Source organism: Phyllobates terribilis, unplaced genomic scaffold (assembly GCF_046119375.1).
Source record: "Phyllobates terribilis strain yellow unplaced genomic scaffold, ASM4611937v1 Scaffold_2__4_contigs__length_985480577, whole genome shotgun sequence".
In the NCBI taxonomy this organism is placed as follows: domain Eukaryota; kingdom Metazoa; phylum Chordata; class Amphibia; order Anura; family Dendrobatidae; genus Phyllobates; species Phyllobates terribilis.
This window is the reverse complement of record NW_027362762.1, coordinates 710,019,154-710,031,437: the sequence shown is the minus strand read 5'-3', so window position 1 is coordinate 710,031,437 and position 12,284 is coordinate 710,019,154. Positions and strand designations below refer to the sequence as shown.

Here is a 12,284-nt window from a genome sequence, read left to right as displayed (position 1 = left end):
AAAAAATGTCACGTGCCTGAAAATGGTACCAATAAAAACGTCAACTTGTCCCGCTAAAAACAAGCCCTTATATGACTGTTGGCCGAAATATGGAAAAATGATAGCCCTCAAAATATGGCAATGCAAAAACTAGTCTTTGCAAAAGAAAAAGCGTTTTTTAGTGTGTGACATCTGCCAAAGATAAAAACCCAATATAATTCTGGTATCGCTGTAATCGCACCAACTGGAAGAATAAAGTCGTCTAATCACTTATATCTCACTAGGAACAACGTAAAAAATAAGTAAAACCAATACTTCACCTGCTGCTGATTTGTTCATTCTGCCTCCCAAAGATCGCAGTATGGATCGGCTCACATTTACCCTGCACTCTGCGCTGATTGCTTACATCAAGATTTCCATGTAAATCTCTGAAATATGTGATTCGGATGAAACCCCGGCGAAAAGATTCCCTGTAATGAGGCAGATGGAGGCTCCGTGGACGCAGTCTGGCCTGTGATCCCACAGTGTAATTCTTTTTATTAGGCGTGCATAAAAGTACCGTCGGCCACAGTTTTGTGAACCTCTGAAAAAAAGGACACCGATAAACAGAGGCCAGACAGAGTCCAGAGTAACTGCTGCCGAATTATAGTGAAATGAATTACGTCACTTGGAGATTTAAATGGAAACCCGGATATCTGTGCTCAGCGTAGAGCACAGGATAAATGGGGAACATTTTTCAGAATATTTTGGATCACAATAAAAGCATTGACTCAATCCACAAAAAAAGCAAGTCCCCACTCAGGTCTGTCATCTGTTAATGGAAATATTGGGGACTTCCACGTTACTTGTAGCACAAAGGCTCTGGAAAAGTGAAATGGCCCTTATCCCCCAAAAGAAATTCAGCAATTCTGTGCTAAATTACAAATGACCGCCTCCCTTCTGAGCCCCACAGTGTGCCTAATCCCCAGTTAGTGTCCACATGGTTGCTATTTCTGTAGCAATGATAGCCCACCTAATTTACGGGTGCATGTCTCCAGAAGCATGAGCTGGGCATAACGTACTGGTCACTAGTACTACAACGGCAGTTTGCAATTTTCACTCAGCAACATTCACTGATGCTTGTTTCTGGAAAACACCCATGTAGTTAAAATCCTCACCACACCTGTAGATAAATTCCCGAAGGGGTATAGTTTCCAAAATGGGGTCACTTGAGGGGGGATTCTGCTCCTTTAGCACTTAGGGTCTCTGTATATGGAGTCTCCATACTATTCTAGGAAAATCTGCTCTCCAGGAGGAAAATAGCACTCATTCCCTCCTGAGTCTCGCCATGTGGCTAAGCAGCACTGTACAGTCACATATGGGGTATTTCTACATTCAGCAAAAATTGTGTGACACATTTTTGTACCATTTTTACTAATTTCCAAGTGTGAAAATGTAAAATCTGGGGGTAAAACACAACTTTGGTAAAAATGTAATTATTCTTTCTTCACCGCCCAATAGTGTAAAATTTTGAGGCACATGTGATGTCAACATGTTCACTGCTCCCCTAGATTAATTCATTGAGAGGTGTAGTTTGTAAAATGAGGTCTCTTGTGGGGGGTTCAGCTGTGACATGGCACCGTCAAACCAGCCCAGCAAAATATGAACTCCAATATGGCGCTTCTTCCCTTCTGAGCTTTGCACTGTGCCTCAAAAGTAGTTTTCGACCACATATAGGGTATCTGCGTACTCGGGAGAAATTGCACCACAAATTTTGGGGTCCATTTTCTCCTGATATTTTGTGAAAATGAAAATATTGGGGGCTAAAACAACATTTTTGTGGGAAAAATATATTTTTTTCATTTTTACAGATCCACGTTTTGTAAAATTCTGTGAAGCATCTGTGGGTTCAAGGTGCTCTTCACACATCTAAATAAATTCCTTAAGGGGTATCGTTTCCAAAATGGGGTCACTTGTGGGGGGTTTCCACTGTTTAGGCATGTCAGGGGCTCTCCAAACGTGACATGGTGTCCACTCTCAACTCCAGCGAGTTTTGCTTTGAAAAAGTCAAACAGTGTTCCTTCCCTTCTGAGCCCTGCCATACGCACAAACAATGGTTTCCCCCCACATATGGGGTATCAGTGTACTCAGGAGAAATTGCACAACAACTTTTGGGGTCCAATTTCTCCTGTTACCCTTGTGAAAATAAAAAAATTGGGGCTAAAAGATAATTTTTGTGGAAAAAAGTGATTTTTTTTATTTTCATGGCTCTAAGTTATAAACTTTTGTGAAACACTTGTGTGATGAGCACTTTGAACCCCCATCTAGACAAGTTCCTTAAGGGGGGTCTAGTTTCTAAAATGGGGTCACTTGTGGGAGGTTTCCACTGTTCAGGCACATCAGGAGCTCTCCAAACGCGACATGGCGTCTGCTAATAATTCAAGCAAATTTCACATTCAAAAAGTCAAATGGCGCTCCTTCCCTTCTGAGCCCTGCTGTGTGCCAAACAGTGGTTTTCCCCCACATATGGGGTATTGGCTTACTCAGGAGAAATTGCACAACAAATAGTTTGGTGCAATTTCTTCTGTTACCCTTATGAAAATGCAAAATTGGGGGCCGAAAAACATTTTTGTGGGAAAAATGTGAAAATTTTATTTTTATGCCTCAATGTTATAAACTTTTTTGACGCACCTAGGGGTTTAAGGTGCTAACTACACATCTAGATAAGTTCCCTGAGGGGTCTAGTTTCCAAAATGGAGTCACGTGGGGGGGGTTTCCATCCACTGTTTAGGCACATCAGGGGCTTCCCAAATGCGACTTGGGGTCCGCTAATTATTCAAGCAAATTTAACATTCATAAAGTCAAATGACGCTCCTTCCCTTCTGAGCCATGCCGCGCGCCCAAACAGAGTTTTTCCCCCACCTATGGGGTATCTGCATGCTCAGGAGAAATTGCACAACAAATTTTGGGGTCCATGTTTTCCTGTTACCCTTGTGAAAATAAAAATAATTTGGGTCTAAAGTAAATTTTTTGTGAAAAAAAGTTAAATGTTCATTTTTCCTTTCCCATTCCATTAATTGCTGTGAATTACGTGAAGGGTTAATAAACTTCTTGAATGTGGTTTTGAGCACCTTGAGTGGTGCAGTTTTTAGAATGGTGTCACTTTTGGGTATTTTCTGTCATATAGACCCCTCAAAGTCACTTCAAATGTGATGTGGTCCCTAAAAAAAATAAAAAAATATGGTTTTGTAAATTTTGTTGCAAAAATGAGAAATTGCTGGTCAACTTTTAACCCTTATAACTTCCTAAGAAAAAAAAAACATTTGTTCCAAAATTGTGCTGATGTAAAGTAGACATGTGGGAAATGTTATTTATTAACTATTTTGTGTGACATACAGTACAGACCAAAAATTTGGACACACCTTCTCATTTAAAGATTTTTCTGTATTTTCTTGACTATGAAAATTGTACATTCAAACTGAAGTATCAAAACTATGAATTAACACATGTGGAATTATATACTTAACAAAAAAGTGTGAAACAACTGAAAATATGTCTTATATTCTAGGTTCTTCAAAGTAGCCACCTTTTGCTTTGATGACTGCTTTGCACACTCTTGGCATTCTCTTGATGAGCTTCAAGAGGTAGTCACCGGAAATGGTCTTCCAACAATCTTGAAGGAGTTCCCAGAGATGCTTAGCACTTGTTGGCCCTTTTGCCTTCACTCTGTGGTCCAGCTCACCCCAAACCATCTCGATTGGGTTCAGGTCTGGTGACTGTGGAGGCCAGGTCATCTGGCGTAGCACCCCATCACTCTCCATCTTTGTCAAATAGCCCTTACACAGCCTGGAGGTGTGTTTGGGGTCATTGTCCTGTTAAAAAATAAATGATGGTCCAACTAAACGCAAGCCGGATGGAATAGCATGCTGCTGCAAGATGCTGTGGTAGCCATGCTGGTTCAGTATGCCTTCAATTTTGAATAAATCCCCAACAGTGTCAGCAGCAAAGCACCCCCCACACCATCACACCTCCTCCTCCATGGTTCACGGTGGGAACCAGGCATGTAGAGTCAATCTGTTCACCTTTTCTGCGTCGCACAAAGACAGGGTGGTTGGAACCAAAGATCTCAAATTTGGACTCATCTGACCAAAGCACAGATTTCCACTGGTCTAATGTCCATTCCTTGTGTTCTTTAGCCCAAACAAGTCTCTTCTGCTTGTTGCCTGTCCTTAGCAGTGGTTTCCTAGCAGCTATTTTACCATGAAGGCCTGCTGCAGAAAGTCTCCTCTTAACAGTTGTTGAAGAGATGTGTCTGCTGCTAGAACTCTGTGTGGCATTGACCTGGTCTCTAATCTGAGCTGCTGTTAACCTGCGATTTCTGAGGCTGGTGACTCGGATAAACTTATCCTCAGAAGCACAGGTGACTCTTGGTCTTCCTTTCCTGGGGCGGTCCTCATGTGAGCCAGTTTCTTTGTAGCGCTTGATGGTTTTTGCAATTGCACTTAGGGACACATTCAAAGTTTGCCCAATTTTTCGCACTGACTGACCTTCATTTCTTAAAGTAATGATGGCCACTCATTTTTCTTTACTTAGCTGCTTTTTTCTTGCCATAATACAAATTCTAACAGTCTATTCAGTAGGACTATCAGCTGTGTATCCACCTGACTTCTGCGCAACACAACTGATGGTCCCAACCCCATTTATAAGGCAAGAAATCCCACTTATTAAACCTGACAGGGCACACCTGTGAAGTGAAAACCATTTCCGGTGACTACCTCTTGAAACTCATCAAGAGAATGCCAAGAGTGTGCAAAGCAGTCATCAAAGCAAAAGGTGGCTACTTTGAAGAACCTAGAATATAAGACATATTTTCAGTTGTTTCACACTTTTTTGTTAAGTATATAATTCCACATGTGTTAATTCATAGTTTTGATGCCTTCAGTGTGAATGTACAATTTTCATAGTCATGAAAATGCAGAAAAATCTTTAAATGATAAGGTGTGTCCAAACTTTGGTCTGTACTGTATCTCTCTGATTTAAGGGCATGAAAATTAAAATTTTGAAAATTGCAAAATTTCCGATTTTGCCAAATTTCCAGTTTTGTTTCACAAATGAACACAAGTCATATTGAAGAAATTTTACCACCATCATAAAGTACAATATGTTGTGAAAAAACAATCAGGGGGATCCTTTGAAGCGTTCCAGAGTTATTACCTCATAAAGTGACAGTGGTCAGAATTTTAAAAATTGGCCCAGTCATTACCATGCAAACAGCCTTCAGGGGTAAAGGGGTTAATTGATAATGCCTATTCAGTAATTAACCTCTTCTCGCAAAAGATGTTGTATTTATGTCCTGAAGAGGTGTCTGCAAATGTGGAGGGGTCTCAGGATCTGAGCTCTCTCCATAGGTGGCAGATACCAGCTATATTATATGGCCTGCATCTGTCTCTAACAGCCGTTGGTGCGGAGTTTCAGCTGTGGTTGTTAACTATTTAAATGCCGCTGTCGATCTCTGACAGCAACATTTAAATGGAACGCACGTTGGTGCCTGTGCGCACCAGCTGTCATCGGCCCCCCATCATGTGATCACGGAGATCAGCTGTTGCCCTATCCTGTGCAAAATAAACAAAAACTGCCATAGGAGTCCGTTTGCTGCGGTTGTCTGCACACTACTCCATAAAACACAAGTTGACTATGATTTGTGAACTCTACTTAGGAGTTTACTTCCCATAGTTTTTAAACAATTCTTTGTGTAAAGCCATATATTTTCTCTCGTACTTTCTCCCATAAATACTTGCAGCGAGTGGGTTAAAGTAATGGCTGCAGCTCAGCAAATGAACTGCATCTGCGTGGAAGCCTACACAGCCATCAAGAGCCTGAAATAATGTCCTCCTAAAATCCATTTGCCGCTCGTATTAACTGTAATGAATAAACGGACTTCTGTGCAATCAGCAGAGGAATGAGTTTTGGTATAAAAATGTTTCAAATGGTAAAAAGAAATCGGCATTTAGAGAGAACTTGGTTTTATGGAACACTGAATTCCAAGCTGTGCGGTCTGTCTGTGAACATATAGATACATATCAGGCAGGGTTCTGTAGAAGTTCAGGGTTCACAAGTAATGTAGTATAGCATGAAAGTCGCAATCCAGTGTACTTTATTTTTCCATTAAAGGTCACTAAATCCTGGACGAAATAGTTTCACTTAAAGGGGTTGTCCGGTCCAAACCGATAAGTCTGCTGTCACTCTGTGTGACTGCAGACTTATGAATCTCCCCAGCTCACTCACTGGCCGTTCCCGGGTCTGAAACCAGCCCATACATACCTACCGTTCCCTGGTCTGAAACCGGCAAATCCCCTCAGCGCACAGTGCTTGCTCTGGGGAGATTCATAAGTCTGCAGTCACACAGAGTGACCGTGTGTAACCACACCCCCACCACTGGTTAGAATCTTTCTGCCTATGCACAGTGTATATAGAAAGCTGCTAATCAGTATTGTGGGTGGGTTTATACAGAGCGCAGCATTCTAAGAACTGGTAGATCCGCAGCTGGGAAAACATTTATTTTAGCAAAACTGCACCCAGCACACCAATAAGGGACACATCGCTGTAATCAGGGTCTCCTACATAATGCCGTCTAGTGTTGCGCGAACATTGTAGGATAAGGTGTTATCAGAGCACGCTCGGGTCCTAACAGAGTATCTTCGGCGTGCTCGAAAAATATGTTTGTGTCGCTACGGCTGTTTGACAGCCGCAAGACATGCGGAGATTGCCTGACAAACAGGCAATCCCTGCATGTGTTGCGGCTACCTAACAGCCGCGAGACATGCAGTTGGGGTATAACATCGCAAAAATGTGATGACTGATTCCTTTTAACAGCTTCTGGACTGTCCATAGACTTTAAATATCTGGGTGGTCTTTCTTCTACTCTGCAGTGACGTTCTAAAACGTCACTGCAGAGTAGCACAGCTACACATGATCGTAAAGCTGCAGTATTAGAGATCTGGTTGTCTCTGACATAGAGAAGGCACACATGGTTTATTACCCTCTCTGACTTCTTGATCTCTGTATACACAATGCTAAACAAGGTTTTATGACCTTATGGGGGGGACAATGTGTTAAATAAATAAAAAATAAATAAAAAAAATACCAGCTAAAAATAAATAAATTAAAAAAGTAAACTGTAATTCCAGATCGCCTTTACTACGCATCTTTACACCCCATGAAAAATAAATAAATGAAAACGTATCCGAAATATAATTGTAGCAGAATAAGGAACAAGTTTTTAAATGTATTTTTTAGCGGCCCTTTTGTGGTCATAAAAAATGGGAAAAACAGACACTCATTTTCCTTGTTTTCACACAAATATTGCCTGATATCAGCAAAAAAATAGAACATATATCCGTGATATAAAAACAAAGCCCAAGTATCACGAGTAAAAAAAGATGCAAAAATTAATTCAATATCCAAACTAGAAAAATGTTTACAGTTCTTTAAACCGCATGTAAGACCAAACCTGAAAATGTGCCTGGTGAGGAATGGGGATAAATGACCCTGTCTTGAACTGGCTAAAGATTTGTAATACTTCAAGCAATTATTGAAATGTTATATGGGGGTCTATTTCCTATTGAAAGCCACATTTCATCTATTACAAAAACTGCATTTATTTAGCTGATTTTGCCAAAAAGTTCAGACCAGGGCCTTGATAATTGTGTTGGGTGTTGGAGTATGAGGGACCTTTACTGACCTCAATCTTTAGGGTACATACATGTGAATGAGGTTGTTTCTCCAGCATGTACATGGATTTCGCAATCCACATTTATATGACTGTTGCGTATGAACGTTTATGACGGTATTATATGAGGCTATATCTGATATTTATTCCTTTTAAGAAAAGATATGAGGGTTAGGTTGCCTCCATTCACATTGGGGTCTCAAAGGATTAGGGTAAAAAATCAATACATGACATTCAGATGACATGGAGGCATGGTTTTCACTTTCTAATACAATGATGAAATAACGATTCATTGCTATGACAATTTTAAGAATTGCTTTAATTACAGAGTCCATAAATCTGCTTGTTTTTCCAGGTGATGTGATTGTCGACATAAATGGGACTTGTGTCCTTGGTCACACACATGCAGAAGTCGTCCAGATGTTCCAGCTGATCCCCATAAACCAGTACGTGAATATGACCCTTTGCCGGGGATACCCTCTTCCTGAAGATAGTGATGATCCTGTGAATGATATTGTCACCAATCCCCCACCGATGATCAATGGGCAGATGACAATTCAAGGAGAAAACCTGGGAAGTCAGGACTTAAAATCTGGAGTCGTTGTTCTGGACCAAAATGGAAAACCAGGCCATGTGTTAGTCAATGGAAGGTTGAATGGCCCTTCACTTGAGATACAAGATCAAAGGACATCTTTGGCATCAACTGTGAACACGCAGCCAGAACTTGTAACTGTTCCTTTATTGAAAGGCCCCAAGGGTTTTGGATTTGCTATTGCCGACAGTGCAATGGGTCAAAAGGTCAAAATGATCTTGGATAGCCAATGGTGTCCGGGACTTCAAAAAGGAGACGTAATAAAAGAGATCTATCATCAGAATGTGCAAAACCTAACTCACATACAGGTTGTTGAAGTCCTGAAGCAATTTCCAGTCGGGGCAGAGGTGCCATTACTGGTGTTAAGAGGAGGTCAGTTGTACTTTATATCTTAATTTTGAATTGTTTGTGACTTCATTACTTTTTCTTTTAGATATATATATAATGTTTATGAATAAATTCATATAGCAATGACCAAAGCTATTGAAGAAACAGATCCTGCATATTACCCTTAAGGCTTTACTTTGAACACGACATGAAATCGCAAAATTCTAAATATACAGTGAAGCAAACGAGAGCCACTTCAAACAGACTTATACCATGCGGTACATGTTGTTGTTTTTTTTCCAGTAGATCCTTATGGTGGACAGATGCTTCGGCATCCATCCTGATTGAGGCAAATATCAGGTGCATACCTCCTGTGCGTATGCTCCCGACAGTGGGCATAAATGCAATGTGTACCTATCCTCACCCCTATTCTTGGATGGTCCTGACTTGAATGAAGTGAAGGTGTGCATGTTTGACTTCTGCTCCATGCATCATCTATGAGACTGCTGGAAATAGCTGAGCGTTGTATTCCATTTTCTCCGACAGTCCCATAGACCATGAATGGAGCATAAGCTAAGCATGCTCTGCAGTTTTTTGCTCTGCTGAGTCCCAGTCTTGGGATTTCAGAGCTTTGTTTTCAACATTCCTAGGGGTCCCTGCAGTCTGGCCACCAATGATCAGCAAGTTATTACCAATACAAAAAATAGAGATAACTTGCTATTTTTGGAACAATCCTTTAACTTAAACAGTTAATGTTTAGAGCGCCACTGGTCAACACAATGGAGATGCCAGTTATCAGGATCCTCTCTCATTAAGCATTGGTGAATTATTGAGATAGGCCATTATTAATAGTATCCTGGAGTACCCCTTAAAAGGAAAGATTGATACCGAATTACATTTTGTGGTGCCAGTGTTAAAAATGATTTAAAAAATAAAAATCTCACTTAACGGATGAGAAATATCTCCCATAAAACACTGATGTCACACAAGGACATTGGCACACACAGGTAGTTATGCAACAGCACATGAGTTCCGTCATTTTAGAGGGAGATGGCAGATCCATATTGATTAATCATGTCTGGCTGGCTTTGTTTCTCTTTGTGCTGGCACTTAAAAGAATAAAAACTCCAAAGTACCCGGAGGGAGAACCCCGGATGGGAACTAACCACAATAAATTAGTACTCACCTAATAGGATTTCACGGCTGTAACAAACACAGGTGCTGTAGGGGATGTTCTGCAGTAACAGCTTTTACAGTATGTGGCATACAGTGTTGCATATTCTATCATTTAATCCTTGGGTGCGTCATTGTCTGTAAAATCATTCAATACTTGCTTTTAGTACGTAACTCAATCTATAATTGTATATTATTGTTTGGGTTTTTACTAGACAGGATGGCTTGTTAGGTAGAATGTGGTTCAGTCAAAAGTAGTCAACCACAGCGGATAGCCATGGTAGATTAGAGCCTGACCGATATGGCAATTGGTCCAAGTCTTTTAATTCTCGGCTCTTGCGTATACTGCGGGAGTCAGCACTCGGAATAGCAGAACATCTTCTTCCCTGATAGTACTGATGAGCGGAGGGAATGCTTCCTGCTGTACATTACATGGGTTGTACTGATAGATTCCTGCCATTTCAGCATGGACTCCGTTAAAGGCAATTACATTGACTCCATTTCTATTCCATCCTAATTAGCTTATACTTGCACATAATGTGGTTCCTGATAGCTGCCAGTTAAAGATGCGTCTCTATGTCAGCTTTAATGGCCCAGGCTTTGGCCTTTTAAAAGCTGCTTTATTCCTAGTGATTGAATCCGAGTGGCCTTATCAAGGCTCATTCATGTGTTACATCCATTGACTTAATTGGCTTCGCAAAAAAGAGAATACAAATATAAAATATAAAGCTAGAAGCCAGGAGAAGACTTTTTGTCACGCGGTCCAACTTTATCCTTTACTTGGATGTAGATGATAAATATGCGAATTCTGATTGTTAGACTAGGTAATCGGCACTTATCCTGCATTTAGTAGAATGGGTATGGAATGTATAATAATAATTTACCGGCTGACAATGGTCTAGTGTTTTGGGGTATTATTCTCTATTTTTATTTCTTTCCCCGCAATATAAAAATTGAGGGTATTCATACACGTTCCAGAAGGCCCTTACCATAAATAGTTGCAATTGGCCGTAATATGTACAGACACCCTAAAGTTATGTTAACGTGCCGAATCGGGCTTATGCTGGATAGTCTCCGGTACTGTATCTTATACCGATCAGCTCTCCCGAGTATGTGTACAGGCAATACAGTGTACGAATAACAATACTATAAAATGCCTTATAATGTAGGGTGACCATATAATGGGGTCATGTGTTGGTCAAATTACACTTCCAATTAGTTGTTTAAATAACAATTTTATGTAGCATCCCAATGATGCACTGAAAAATAATATACTCTCCAGGGAATAGATAGCAGTAGTACACAATACCACTATAGAGTGCTCAAGTAATACAAATATACAGTGACCAAATAACTGCTCCATACATAGTTATCTAATAACAATGGTGTGAAAAATAATAGTTTTAGATATTAAGATGCAAATGTATGGTATTCACAAACACTTTCAGAAGCAGCTTTTTCTTCTGGTCCTTCTAGACAGGCCATTAAACAACCATAGCTGATCGCCAGTCATTTACAGGCCCATTTATACAGGCCGGTGAATGTTCTTGGTTGTTCTGTGTCCATTTAATGTCACATTATTGGCAGCACATCACAGTGCTACTGATCATTTTTAAACCACCTTAATAGAGGACCTGTCACCAAGGAAAGTATGGCCAGTTTTTGATCTTATTTTATTCCCACTGCTCACCTGAGCATGCTGTTTTTTGTTTTTATATCCGCCATATAGCTCCAGAGATATGGGTCTTTTTATATAGTGCTAATTTTCTGATGTTTTCTCCCAAGATCCTCTCTGGCGTGTCTTTCGGCTGCTTTACATTATTACCTTGTAAGAAACTCACCTTGGTAATGACCAAAAAAAATTAGCTCCAAATAAAAAAGACCATCTCTGGAACTGTATGGTGGATTTAAAAAAGAAATTGCCATACTTGGGGAGAGGGGGGAATAAAATAAACTGGCCACTTTTGACCTGGAGACAGGTCTTCTTTAAAAATCATTGTACCCGATGTGGGTATGTGCACACGATCAGTGTTCACTGCGGATTGGACGAAGTGCGCTGCGTGCGATCCACAACAGCCCGATGTTACAGCATAGTGGATGGGATTTGTAGAAGTCCTATGTCCACTATGCATCTGCGGCGCACCCATGGAAACTGACATGCGGCGCGTCTTTCCATACCGCAGCATGCCAATTTCTTCTGCCGGTCTACATGCAGGCTTTCCCCATTGACCTAATCTCTATTGGGAAAGCCCGCTTGTGAGAAAAAAAAAAAAACGACAGCCGCTCATTTGCATAAAGAGCGGGAGCCAGAGACTGCTCCTCCGCAGGCTCAGGGTCACAGCAGGCTCCGGAACGTGTGGACGTAGCCTAAGTGTTTTACTCATTCGTCAGTTAAAGAGGTGATCCACTACATTGTATAATGCCCCTATCGATTTAAACCTTGCAAATAAGTTTTTATAAATACATACTGCTGCCATATCTGCCTGTGAGTGGCGCTGCTGCTGC

General features: G+C 40.8%; 1 protein-coding gene across 2 annotated transcripts in view; it reads left to right on the top strand.

The window, feature by feature from the left end:
- The window catches only part of MAGI3 (membrane associated guanylate kinase, WW and PDZ domain containing 3), a 362,774-nt gene that overhangs the window by 271,992 nt on the left and 78,498 nt on the right, over positions 1–12,284 (top strand). For both annotated transcript variants that reach the window (XM_073667169.1, XM_073667171.1), the window contains exon 10: positions 8,043–8,651. In XM_073667169.1, the coding sequence (XP_073523270.1) occupies positions 8,043–8,651 (609 nt within the window). The remainder of the gene's footprint in view (positions 1–8,042; positions 8,652–12,284) is intronic.